The 13,098-nt window shown below is 53.0% G+C and overlaps 1 protein-coding gene across 1 annotated transcript in view; it reads left to right on the forward strand.

Moving 5' to 3' along the window:
• Nucleotides 1-13,098, forward strand: part of LOC140378032 (unconventional myosin-XV-like) — a 130,133-nt gene that overhangs the window by 16,750 nt on the left and 100,285 nt on the right. The window contains exons 18-26 of the mRNA XM_072463662.1: nucleotides 2,051-2,109; nucleotides 3,088-3,211; nucleotides 3,297-3,392; nucleotides 4,223-4,354; nucleotides 4,450-4,575; nucleotides 4,710-4,787; nucleotides 5,895-6,043; nucleotides 6,409-6,454; nucleotides 12,681-12,805. Coding sequence (XP_072319763.1) covers nucleotides 2,051-2,109; nucleotides 3,088-3,211; nucleotides 3,297-3,392; nucleotides 4,223-4,354; nucleotides 4,450-4,575; nucleotides 4,710-4,787; nucleotides 5,895-6,043; nucleotides 6,409-6,454; nucleotides 12,681-12,805 — 935 coding nt within the window. The remainder of the gene's footprint in view (nucleotides 1-2,050; nucleotides 2,110-3,087; nucleotides 3,212-3,296; nucleotides 3,393-4,222; nucleotides 4,355-4,449; nucleotides 4,576-4,709; nucleotides 4,788-5,894; nucleotides 6,044-6,408; nucleotides 6,455-12,680; nucleotides 12,806-13,098) is intronic.

Here is a 13,098-nt window from a genome sequence, read left to right on the forward strand (position 1 = left end):
TAAACAGATGACAAATACTGCATACATGTGGATTATACGTGTGACCAGGGCCGGCCCAAGCCTTCAGGGGGCCCTAAGCGAAAACAATTTTGGGGGCCCCTCACCACGTCATCAGAATCAGTTTTATTGCCATTGTCAGTGAACAATTCACATATGGGAACTTTCTTCAACGCAAACAAAGCGCACCAAAACTCCAGGGCATCTGTTTGCCAGTTAGTTTATTCTCAACACCTCACAAGCTCAAATATTGATAACTTAAATCCCACAATGCAACTTGGTATTCCGCTGACATCACCTCTACTCCCTGTACAAATAACACACGTCCCAGATATGTTTTTGGGCGTATTTGTGGGCATTAAGGGTCGACAGCCACATTAGCAGTTTAAATGAATGAACAGGGGGGGTCTGGGGGAGATTTTCAGACCTTTTTTGGGTCTGGTGCATTTTAATGTGGTCCAGCCGTTAAAGTAAGAGTAAAATGTTGAGGTTGTAATGCAATAAAATGAAGATGTGATGAAACTGTGCCAGGAGAAAATGACTAAAGCCAGTTATTAGTGTACTTAATTACTCAATACAATATTGGCTATGAAAAATAATTATGGTCAAATTGATTCATTTTAACTGAAAATGTAAAAGTAATAGTTATCCTTACTAATTTATCTTTTACTGCTCCCAACTGTTCCTTCTTGCCAAAGTGACAAAACAAGTTATATTAAATTAAACAAATGGCATAAGCATTGCTTGATTAACAATTAACACTGATAAAACAGTGCAAACATGTTATTCCCAGAGAATGAACAGAACGAGAAGTGAAGGTCCAAACCTCGCTATAGTGAAGAGACTGCGTTTCTGCAACTTTGCCACTTTTGTATACAAATATATAGTATTATTCTATAACAGACGTAATTATAATATGTCTGGTTATTTTTCACTATCAATTTATTATAATTTATAACAAATAGTCTAATGATGCTTTTTAAATAAATTGAAACGTTTTATTGCTCTATTAAAAGTGAATTACAATATAAATGTTTGTTCTGATCAGAACATCAAACACTGGACTCCTGCATGAAACAATGCTGCGATGTGATTGGCTGATGGACCTTACGTGCATAAACCTTTACGTTCCTCTCATTGCACTTTAAGAAGTCAAAGTAAAACAGACATCACGAGTCACGATTGATCTCACACATGGTGATGTGAGAGAGAGGGACGCAAACTCAAACCGCTCATCTCTGACTGAGGCTGCACAGGGGCCCGGGACAGGGGCCCGGGACAGGGGCCCGGGACAGGGGCCCGGGACAGGGGCCCGGGACAGGGACAGGGGCCCGGGACAGGGGCCGCACACTATTCACTCCAAAGTCTCACGTCAGAAGTTCTGGACGAGACGGCGCTCGTCCGGACCGGATCTCCGCCTCTTAGTGACCGGGGCACAGACGCCCCTCACCGGCCTCACCTGCAGCTAACACTACGGGGCTGGTGTAAATGTGAAGCTTATTATCTTTCATTCAGACACACATTATGCTCGGGGCAGAGCTCTCGTCGCCTCCAGCCTGAGCGAACTAACGTGACAGAATCGTGTTGTTTCAAACAGCAGCATTAACCGTCTCTTTGTAAGAGAAGTTCAATACCTGGAGAGTGTTGTTGAGTTTGCAGTTTCTTCACATCAAGAAGTTTCTTCTTTCGTTTTTCGGCATCGGGGGGATATATTCCTCAGGACATGAGGACCACGCAGGGACCACGTTGTGTTGTGTTTATGTTTTGCTCTCGAGCTCCTCGCGCACATTGTTGCCCAATCAGCGCAGGTTTGGTGTCTCGGTTGCCAGATTGTCATTACAAATAAATGCGGTTTGTGCGTTATATGTTACCGCTGTGTGCGCTGCCGCGCCAGCAGCGCTACTGCACTAGTGGCGCACGCTGCGCTTGCACTTCGCATAAGACGGGTTGCCAGATTGGGGGCCCTATTAACGCCTCGGGGCCCTACGCGGCTGCTTAGTTCGCTTATAGGCTGGGCCGGCCCTGCGTGTGACGTGATGTTTTTGGGCCCCAGGATGCCGGGCGGGAGAAGATCTACACTCCTCTGACCGTGGAGAGTGCAGTGGACGCCAGGTGAGACCGGTCATCCCGAACCTCACAATAAACATCACTTCAGATCAAAAAGAACAATCAAACTATTTGGAAAAACTGATATTTCTGGTTTGAAAAGTTGTTTTTTTCTTCTTCTACGACTACACTTCATGCAATAACCGTTTTCTCCAGAGTATAAGTCGCACCAGTCAAAAAATGCATAATAGAGAAGGAAAAAACACATAAGTCTCCCTGGAGTATAAGTCGCATTTTTGGGGGAAATTTATTTGATAAAATCCAAGACCAAGAACAGACATTTCCTCTTGAAATGCAGTTTAAAATAATAACAGATGAGAGAACATGGTGAATAGGTGTACGTATGCTAACGCTAACACCTTCAGCTACATGACGTATGCTAACGCTAACATCTTCAGCTACATGACGTATGCTAACGCTAACACCTTCAGCTACATGAGGCACAGACAGAACTGTGGTAAGTGTCTGGTATGTTAGCGTAACATAATTGAATGGATTTGCTCAAGAACCGGGGAAATCAAAGTTTTATTGAAGAAAAAAAGACACAGAACCCTCCGCAATCCGCGCACACGTCAGGGCGTGGCAGCAGGGGCGGTAGATGATCCTGAAAGCCGCACCCCCAGACTGCTGAGATGACCCGCGTTAGTCCCTGTGCCCTCTTAGCCCCCGGCGACGGTTGTCACGGGTTTAGAGAGGGTTTCTCATTAAGTCAACCTGCTATGTCCTCAAATATTTCACTTTATGTTTCTAAGGCAGCTATTTCCATCTTAATACTACGCTACCGAGTTCTCATATGAAGTAAAGTGTAATTATACTATTCATTACCGTACATTTGTGATTACGCTGGCTGTGTGATGACAATGTATCTTATCTTATCTTAGTGACGGTTTAGTTTGAGGGGCAGGCACCTTTCACTTGTCCCCTGTTGCCAGAGAAATAGCCACCTCCGTCGCCATGGTTACAGTCTTTGCGTGTCGGCCACAGGGACGCCGTTGCCAAGATCCTGTACTCGCTGCTGTTCGGTTGGCTGACAGAGCGCATCAACGGGCGAGTCTACCCTCGCCAAGAATCCCTGTCCATCTCCATACTGGACATCTACGGTTTTGAGGTCACTGTTCATTCCCCGGTCGCGGCACCAATAGAAAAATGCGTGTACCGTATTTGCAACTCTGCCCCCTGTCTGCGCCCCCCAGGAACTGCAGGTGAACAGCTTCGAGCAGCTCTGCATCAACTACGCCAATGAGTCGCTGCAGTCGTTCTTCATCAAGGTCGTCTTCCAGGAGGAACAGGTCAGACACATTTAGATCGGTAGAGTTCACGGAGGTCGGTCCGCCTTAAAAGAAATACCGTATTTTCCGGACTATAAGTCGCACTGGACTATAGGTCACACAAGCCAAAAATGCATAATAGAGAAGAAAAAAACATATATAAGTTGCACTGGAGTATAAGTATTTTGGGGAAATTATTTGATAAAATCCAAGACCAAGAACAAAATGCAGTTTAAAATAATAACAGATGAGAGAACATGGTGAATAGGTGTACGTATGCTAATGCTAACACCTTCAGCTACATGACGTATGCTAACGCTAACACCTTCAGCTACATGACGTATGCTAATGCTAACACCTTCAGCTACATGACGTATGCTAACGCTAACACCTTCAGCTACATGAGGCACAGACAGAACTGTAGTAAGTGTCTGGTATGTTAACGTAACATATGAACAGTTATTCAGATAACTATAGCATAAAGAACATGCTAACAAGTTTACCAAAGCATCAGTTTTACCCCAAATCACTAAATCCATTGAATTCTTCTTCCTCTGTGTCACTTCTAAACAACTCCACAAACTCCAGAGGAAGAGGAAGTGCAGACTCTTCTTCTGCGTCGCTTAGAGCCTAGAGCGCCCTCTTGTGGTTGTCACTGTGAAAATAACTAATAATATCATATATAAGTCGCTCTGGAGTATAAGTCGCACCCCGGACAAAACTATGAAAAAAGGTGTGACTTATAGTCCGGAAAATATGGTAATAGTTTGACAGTGAACTAGACTGGACTTGTAAAACGCTGGTCAGCTCTGGACACACTGAGCAGTCCTGACGTAGTCGTGGTCCTGCAGGAGGAGTACATGAGGGAGCAGATCGAGTGGCAGCAGCAGCCCTTCAGCCATAACCAGGCCTGTATGGACCTCATCTCCGCCAAGCCCCACGGGATCCTGCGCATCCTGGACGACCAGTGCAGCTTCCCACAGGTACGGCCCGGGTTTGTGACATCAAACGTCAGAATCAGAAAGAGGTTTATTACCTTTCTCAGTGAACAGGATTAACACACTCTGATGCTCCTCAGGCCACAGACCACACCTTCCTACAGAAGTGCCACTATCACCACGGTAACAACCCGCTCTATGCCAGACCAAAGTTGCCGCTGCCAGAGTTCACCATCAAGCATTATGCAGGAAAGGTCTCCTACCAGGTACTGCCGCGCACAGGATTCTCCTCGGGTTCTCCTCGGGTTCTCCTCGGGTTCTCCGCGGGTTCTCCGCAGGTTCTCCTCGGGTTCTCCGCGGGTTCCTCTGCAGAGTGACACACGTCTGATTCTGTTCACAGGTTCACCATTTTCTGGACAAGAACTTCGACATGGTGCGCCAGGATGTTCTAGACCTGTTTATCCAGAGCAAGAACAAAGTAGGTCACATTTCTGGCCTGTAGTGGTCCTTTACTTCCCTGTTTTGATGAGAATCAGTAAAAAGCGTTATTGCCATTGTTCGTGAACAACATTCACAAACTGGGAATGTGCTTTGGAGATTAAGTGAAACAAAAAACAACGTGGACTAATGGTAAAGAATGCTGTAGGTACATATCAAATATCAAATAAGATCAAATAAAGGCACACATGGAACACAGGTTTCCAAATGTTTTTCCCCTTGGACCGCGTTCTGGAACATGAACGGAGCAGAAGGCCAGAGACAACATGTCCATGAAGTGAATGATCTAATAAACGGTCTAGTTACAAAATATCCAGATCAACGGTGTAAAACTAGCAGTGCCAATAGATAAAGATTGCCTGGAGATGCATAGGTCCTGGAGGCGCACAGGTCCTGGAGGCGCACAGGTCCTGGAGGTGCACAGGTCCTGGAGGCGCACAGGTCCTGGAGATGCACAGGTCTTGGAGGTGCACAGGTCTTGGAGATGCATAGGTCCTGGAGGCACACGGGTCCTTGAGGTGCACCGGTTCTGGAAGTGCACAGGTCCTGGAGATGCATAGGTCCTGGAGACTCACAGGTCCTGTAGATGCCCAGGAGCTGCAGCAGTTGATGTTCAGGGAGAAGGAGAGCCCTGTGAGATCCTGTGCTGATGGTCCGGGGGTCCAAGCTGTTAGAACAAAAGGGGCACTTTCTGATGGGGGTGCTACCTGTTTTCTAGAGTGAGATGTCAATGCTTTAACTGGAATGCTGTGCGGCATTAAACATATCTATCTTTCATCGATTACAGGTGTTTTGCTATTGTCTTTTTTGAGTAGGCTCACCTCTCCACAGATTTGACCAGTAACTTAGTTTGGTTGCTAAACTTAACACCAATTCAAGGGGATTTTTGAAACAGTCTGATCAAAACAATAGCATCTCCATGGAGACAAACAGGAAGCGGACCCTCCACCAGACATGTTACAGTGTTTGGTAGATAGAGGTTTTTGAAGCACTTCCTGGTTCAAACCTGCGTCGGCTTTGCAAACAAAGGGAGGTGGCAACAGATGCAGACTCCACCCCCTTCTCACTGACCGACTCTGTTCTTCAGCTCATGTCCAGCCTGTTCCTGAAGCACTCAGAGTCTCTCGCTCACCAGAAGACAGCGCACCGCACCAGCTCTGTGCGCCGCTACCAGGCCAACACAGTGAGCGCCAAGTTCCAGAACAGCCTCCAGGAGCTCATCGAGAAGATGGAGAGGTGACAACACTTTGCAGTACTGTTTTCCTCAAGTATTATGGTTAGGACTTGTTCTGATCATTTGAGTGCACACATTGCTTTAAACCATGAAACTCAGCGCAAATGTTTAGCCTTATTTCAACTGCTTTAGTTGAAATTGTGTCCTCTGTCTGTTCCTTGTAAAACTCAGGACTGAGAGGTTATTTTTCATGTACATTATTTATATCTCTACGATGTGCTGGAGATGGATGGCCGAGGCCATGGTATCCAAAAGTAGTAGAGGAGTCACGCAGTTTAATGAGGCTAAAACAATAGTTGCTCCAATTGTCTTCATTGCATTCTGAATCTGCCTGTGCTCAACTCCTTCCCCGGTGTGTCTTTGGCAGGTGTAATCCTTACTTTGTGCGCTGCATCAAACCAAACCATCATAAGGTGAACCACAAGTGAGAGGTTTGATGCGGTGCTGTGTGGTGCTGTGTGGTGCTTCGTGGTGCTGTGTGGTGCTGTGTGATGCTGTGTGGTGCTGTGTGGTGCTGTGTGGTGCTGCGTGGTGCTGTGTGGTGCTGTGTGGTGCTGCGTGGTGCATTGTGGTGCTGTTTGGTGCTGCATGGTGCTGCGTGGTGCTGTGTGGTGCTGTGTGATGCTGTGTGGTGCTGTGTGGTGCTGTGTGGTGCTGTGTGGTGCTGTGTGGTGCTGTGTGGTGCTGTGTGATGCTGTGTGGTGCTGCGTGGTGCTTCGTGGTGCTGTGTGGTGCTGTGTGATGCTGTGTGGTGCTGTGTGGTGCTGTGTGGTGCTGTGTGATGCTGTGTGGTGCTGTGTGGTGCTGTTTGGTGCTGCATGGTGCTGCGTGGTGCTGTGTGGTGCTGTGTGGAGCTGTGCAGTGTGGTGCTAGGTGGTGTTGCGTGGTGCTGCGTGGTGCTGTGTGGTGCTGCGTGGTGCTGCGTGGTGCTGCGTGGTGCTGCGTGGTGCTGTGTGGTGCTGCGTGGTGCTGTGTGGAGCTGTGCAGTGTGGTGCTGTGTGGTGCTGCGTGGTGCTGCGTGGTGCTGTGTGGAGCTGTGCAGTGTGGTGCTGCGTGGTGCTGTGTGGTGCTGTGTGGAGCTGTGCAGTGTGGTGCTGCGTGGTGCTGTGTGGTGCTGTGTGGAGCTGTGCAGTGTGGTGCTATGTGGAGCTGTGCAGTGTGGTGCTGTGTGGTGCTGTGTGATGCTGCGTGGTGCTGTGTGGTGATGTGTGGAGCTGTGCAGTGTGGTGCTGTGTGATGCTGTGTGGTGCTTCGTGGTGCTGTGCGGTGCTATGTGGAGCTGTGCTGTGTGGTGCTGCGTGGTGCTGCATGGTGCTGTGTGGTGCTGCGTGGTGCTGCGTGGTGCTGTGTGGTGCTGTGTGGAGCTGTGCAGTGTGGTGCTGCGTGGTGTTGCGTGGTGCTGTGTGGTGCTGTGTGGTGCTGTGTGGTGCTGCGTGGTGCTGCGTGGTGCTGCGTGGTGCTGCGTGGTGCTGCGTGGTGCTGTGTGGAGCTGTGCAGTGTGGTGCTGTGTGGTGCTGTGTGGTGCTGCGTGGTTCTGTGTGGTGCTGTGTGGAGCTGTGCAGTGTGGTGCTGCGTGGTGCTGTGTGGTGCTGTGTGGAGCTGTGCAGTGTGGTGCTGCGTGGTGCTGCGTGGTGCTGTGTGGTGCTGCGTGGTGCTGTGTGGTGCTGTGTGGAGCTGTGCAGTGTGGTGCTGCGTGGTGCTCTGTGGTGCTATGTGGAGCTGTGCAGTGTGGTGCTGTGTGGTGCTGCGTGGTGCTGCGTGGTGCTGCGTGGTGCTGCGTGGTGCTGCGTGGTGCTGTGTGGTGCTGTGTGGAGCTGTGCAGTGTGGTGCTGCGTGGTGCTGTGTGGTGCTGTGTGGTGCTGTGTGGAGCTGTGCAGTGTGGTGCTGCGTGGTGCTGTGTGGTGCTATGTGGAGCTGTGCAGTGTGGTGCTGTGTGGTGCTGCGTGGTGCTGCGTGGTGCTGCGTGGTGCTGCGTGGTGCTGTGTGGTGCTGTGCAGTGTGGTGCTGTGTGGTGCTGCGTGGTGCTGCGTGGTGCTGCGTGGTGCTGCGTGGTGCTGTGTGGTGCTGTGCAGTGTGGTGCTGTGTGGTGCTGCGTGGTGCTGCGTGGTGCTGCGTGGTGCTGCGTGGTGCTGTGTGGTGCTGTGTGGTGCTGTGTGGAGCTGTGCAGTGTGGTGCTCTGTGGTGCTGTGTGGTGCTGCGTGGCGCTGTGTGGTGCTGTGTGGTGCTGTGTGGTGCTGCGTGGTGCTGTGTGGTGCTATGTGGAGCTGTGCAGTGTGGTGCTGCGTGGTGCTGTGCAGTGTGGTGCTGCGTGGTGCTGCGTGGTGCTGTGTGGTGCTGTGTGGTGCTGTGTGGTGCTGTGTGGAGCTGTGCAGTGTGGTGCTGCGTGGTGCTGCGTGGTGCTGTGTGGTGCTGTGTGGAGCTGTGCAGTGTGGTGCTGCGTGGTGCTGTGTGGTGCTGTGTGGAGCTGTGCAGTGTGGTGCTGCGTGGTGCTGTGTGGTGCTGTGTGGTGCTGTGTGGTGCTGTGCAGTGTGGTGCTGCGTGGCGCTGTGTGGTGCTGTGTGGTGCTGTGTGGTGCTGCGTGGTGCTGTGTGGTGCTATGTGGAGCTGTGCAGTGTGGTGCTGTGCAGTGTGGTGCTGTGTGGTGCTGTGTGGTGCTGTGTGGTGCTGTGTGGTGCTGTGTGGTGCTGTGTGGAGCTGTGCAGTGTGGTGCTGCGTGGTGCTGTGTGGTGCTGTGTGGTGCTGTGTGGAGCTGTGCAGTGTGGTGCTGCGTGGTGCTGTGTGGTGCTGTGTGGAGCTGTGCAGTGTGGTGCTGTGTGGTGCTGTGTGGAGCTGTGCAGTGTGGTGCTATGTGGAGCTGTGCAGTGTGGTGCTATGTGGAGCTGTGCAGTGTGGTGCTGCGTGGTGCTGTGTGGTGCTGCGTGGTGCTGTGTGGTGCTGCGTGGTTCTGTGTGGAGCTGTGCAGTGTGGTGCTGCGTGGTGCTGTGTGGTGCTATGTGGAGCTGTGCAGTGTGGTGCTGCGTGGTGCTGCGTGGTGCTGCGTGGTGCTGTGTGGTGCTGTGTGGAGCTGTGCAGTGTGGTGCTGTGTGGTGCTGTGTGGTGCTGTGTGGTGCTGCGTGGTGCTGCGTGGTGCTGCGTGGTGCTGCGTGGTGCTGCGTGGTGCTGCGTGGTGCTGCGTGGTGCTGCGTGGTGCTGCGTGGTGCTGTGTGGTGCTGTGTGGTGCTGTGTGGTGCTGTGCAGTGTGGTGCTGCGTGGTGCTGTGTGGTGCTGTGTGGTGCTGTGTGGTGCTGTGTGGTGCTGCGTGGTGCTGTGCTGTGTGGTGCTGTGTGGTGCTGCGTGGTGCTGTGTGGAGCTGTGCAGTGTGGTGCTGCGTGGTGCTGTGTGGTGCTGTGTGGAGCTGTGCAGTGTGGTGCTGTGTGGTGCTGTGTGGAGCTGTGCAGTGTGGTGCTATGTGGAGCTGTGCAGTGTGGTGCTATGTGGAGCTGTGCAGTGTGGTGCTGCGTGGTGCTGTGTGGTGCTATGTGGAGCTGTGCAGTGTGGTGCTGCGTGGTGCTGCGTGGTGCTGCGTGGTGCTGTGTGGTGCTGTGTGGAGCTGTGCAGTGTGGTGCTGCGTGGTGCTGTGTGGTGCTGTGTGGTGCTGTGTGGAGCTGTGCAGTGTGGTGCTATGTGGAGCTGTGCAGTGTGGTGCTATGTGGAGCTGTGCAGTGTGGTGCTATGTGGAGCTGTGCAGTGTGGTGCTGTGTGGTGCTATGTGGAGCTGTGCAGTGTGGTGCTGTGTGGTGCTGCGTGGTGCTGCGTGGTGCTGCGTGGTGCTGCGTGGTGCTGCGTGGTGCTGTGTGGTGCTGTGTGGAGCTGTGCAGTGTGGTGCTGCGTGGTGCTGCGTGGTGCTGTGTGGTGCTGCGTGGTGCTGTGTGGTGCTGTGTGGTGCTGTGTGGAGCTGTGCAGTGTGGTGCTGCGTGGTGCTGTGTGGTGCTATGTGGAGCTGTGCAGTGTGGTGCTGTGTGGTGCTGCGTGGTGCTGCGTGGTGCTGCGTGGTGCTGCGTGGTGCTGTGTGGTGCTGTGCAGTGTGGTGCTGCGTGGTGCTGCGTGGTGCTGCGTGGTGCTGCGTGGTGCTGTGTGGTGCTGTGCAGTGTGGTGCTGTGTGGTGCTGCGTGGTGCTGCGTGGTGCTGCGTGGTGCTGCGTGGTGCTGTGTGGTGCTGTGTGGTGCTGTGTGGAGCTGTGCAGTGTGGTGCTCTGTGGTGCTGTGTGGTGCTGCGTGGCGCTGTGTGGTGCTGTGTGGTGCTGTGTGGTGCTGCGTGGTGCTGTGTGGTGCTATGTGGAGCTGTGCAGTGTGGTGCTGCGTGGTGCTGTGCAGTGTGGTGCTGTGTGGTGCTGTGTGGTGCTGCGTGGTGCTGCGTGGTGCTGTGTGGTGCTGTGTGGTGCTGTGTGGTGCTGTGTGGAGCTGTGCAGTGTGGTGCTGCGTGGTGCTGCGTGGTGCTGTGTGGTGCTGTGTGGAGCTGTGCAGTGTGGTGCTGCGTGGTGCTGTGTGGTGCTGTGTGGAGCTGTGCAGTGTGGTGCTGCGTGGTGCTGTGTGGTGCTGTGTGGTGCTGTGTGGTGCTGTGCAGTGTGGTGCTGCGTGGCGCTGTGTGGTGCTGTGTGGTGCTGTGTGGTGCTGCGTGGTGCTGTGTGGTGCTATGTGGAGCTGTGCAGTGTGGTGCTGTGTGGTGCTGTGCAGTGTGGTGCTGTGTGGTGCTGTGTGGTGCTGTGTGGTGCTGCGTGGTGCTGTGTGGTGCTGTGTGGTGCTGTGTGGTGCTGTGTGGTGCTGTGTGGTGCTGTGTGGAGCTGTGCAGTGTGGTGCTGCGTGGTGCTGTGTGGTGCTGTGTGGTGCTGTGTGGAGCTGTGCAGTGTGGTGCTGCGTGGTGCTGTGTGGTGCTGTGTGGAGCTGTGCAGTGTGGTGCTGTGTGGTGCTGTGTGGAGCTGTGCAGTGTGGTGCTATGTGGAGCTGTGCAGTGTGGTGCTATGTGGAGCTGTGCAGTGTGGTGCTGCGTGGTGCTGTGTGGTGCTGCGTGGTGCTGTGTGGTGCTGCGTGGTTCTGTGTGGAGCTGTGCAGTGTGGTGCTGCGTGGTGCTGTGTGGTGCTATGTGGAGCTGTGCAGTGTGGTGCTGCGTGGTGCTGCGTGGTGCTGCGTGGTGCTGCGTGGTGCTGTGTGGTGCTGTGTGGAGCTGTGCAGTGTGGTGCTGTGTGGTGCTGTGTGGTGCTGTGTGGTGCTGCGTGGTGCTGCGTGGTGCTGCGTGGTGCTGCGTGGTGCTGCGTGGTGCTGCGTGGTGCTGCGTGGTGCTGCGTGGTGCTGTGTGGTGCTGTGTGGTGCTGCGTGGTGCTGTGCTGTGTGGTGCTGTGTGGTGCTGCGTGGTGCTGTGTGGAGCTGTGCAGTGTGGTGCTGCGTGGTGCTGTGTGGTGCTGTGTGGAGCTGTGCAGTGTGGTGCTGTGTGGTGCTGTGTGGAGCTGTGCAGTGTGGTGCTATGTGGAGCTGTGCAGTGTGGTGCTATGTGGAGCTGTGCAGTGTGGTGCTGCGTGGTGCTGTGTGGTGCTGCGTGGTGCTGTGTGGTGCTGCGTGGTTCTGTGTGGAGCTGTGCAGTGTGGTGCTGCGTGGTGCTGTGTGGTGCTGCGTGGTGCTGCGTGGTGCTGTGTGGTGCTGTGTGGAGCTGTGCAGTGTGGTGCTGTGTGGTGCTGTGTGGTGCTGTGTGGTGCTGTTTGGTGCTGCGTGGTGCTGCGTGGTGCTGCGTGGTGCTGCGTGGTGCTGCGTGGTGCTGCGTGGTGCTGCGTGGTGCTGCGTGGTGCTGTGTGGTGCTGTGTGGTGCTGCGTGGTGCTGTGCAGTGTGGTGCAGTGTGGTGCTGTGTGGTGCTGTGTGGTGCTGCGTGGTGCTGCGTGGTGCTGCGTGGTGCTGTGCTGTGTGGTGCTGTGTGGTGCTGCGTGGTGCTGCGTGGTGCTGTGTGGTGCTGTGTGGTGCTGTGTGGTGCTGCGTGGTGCTGCGTGGTGCTGTGTGGTGCTGTGTGGTGCTATGCGGTGTAGCCCTCGTTTGACAGACAGACTGTATCAGGGTAGGACACTATCTAAGGCTTCAATCCAGGGAGTTACAAGGAGGTTCTGTGCACTTGGTGTTGCCACGTCAACCACAATCCTCTGCTGTTTATCCACCACCACTATGTCCGGTTAGTTCGCCAGTATCATACCATCAGTACCATTCGGACTGTCTGTATCTGGAAGTCCCAGAGGACCTTGAATCGGTCATTCTCACTAAGTCATTCTCACTTATTAAAATAGAAGTGGAAATACGCAGAAAGCTGTCAGTTATAAATACGCTTGGGCTGTGGCTGATCATTTCAAAATGATTTTGTCGCAGTTTGAAACCTGAAGAAACTGGGTACAGGGATTTTAGTTTTATGTAATATTTAGCTTGTTTTATTTTGGGAAAAATCTTGCAAACAGCGTCAAACAACGGCAGCCAATATTTGCCCAAGAATTCTCAGATATGGCTGTTTTTTGGTTGTGTATTTTCTATCTTCGGGTCCCCTCGCGTTCTCCGGGGCCCTCTGCATGAACCTGGTTTGCCTTTAGCGAGGATCGGCCCTGACTGCACTTGGCTCATGTTGTTCTGCTGCAGGAGCCGGGAGCGTTTGACATGGAGCTGGTCAGTTCACAGCTGCGATACTCCGGCGTCATGGAGACCATCCAAATCCGAAAGGACGGATTCCCGTACAGGCTGGACTTCTACAGCTTCCTGGTCCGGTGAGGCCTTCATCACATCGTCCTAACATCAAAAACACCTAGAGTTGCCTTTTGCTCCACGCGTGCTTCACAGCGTTTACGAGGTTGTCTTCTCCTCACAAAACCACTCCGTTTCTAATTTCCCACATTTGTGACGTCACAGTTAGAAATCCAGAGGTCTCAGAATTGTTTTGAGGCCATAATTAATTTCCAGACTAAAATCACATTCATTACAACTGTTTAATTGCATTAGCATGTCACGGGAAAGCTAGCTTTTGTTTGTTCCTACAAGGCGGGTTTCCTCTGCTGTTGAC

This window comes from Eucyclogobius newberryi, unplaced genomic scaffold (assembly GCF_026437365.1).
Source record: "Eucyclogobius newberryi isolate DKJ021-1_F unplaced genomic scaffold, fEucNew1.0.hap1 SCAF_4, whole genome shotgun sequence".
NCBI lineage: Eukaryota > Metazoa > Chordata > Actinopteri > Gobiiformes > Gobiidae > Eucyclogobius > Eucyclogobius newberryi.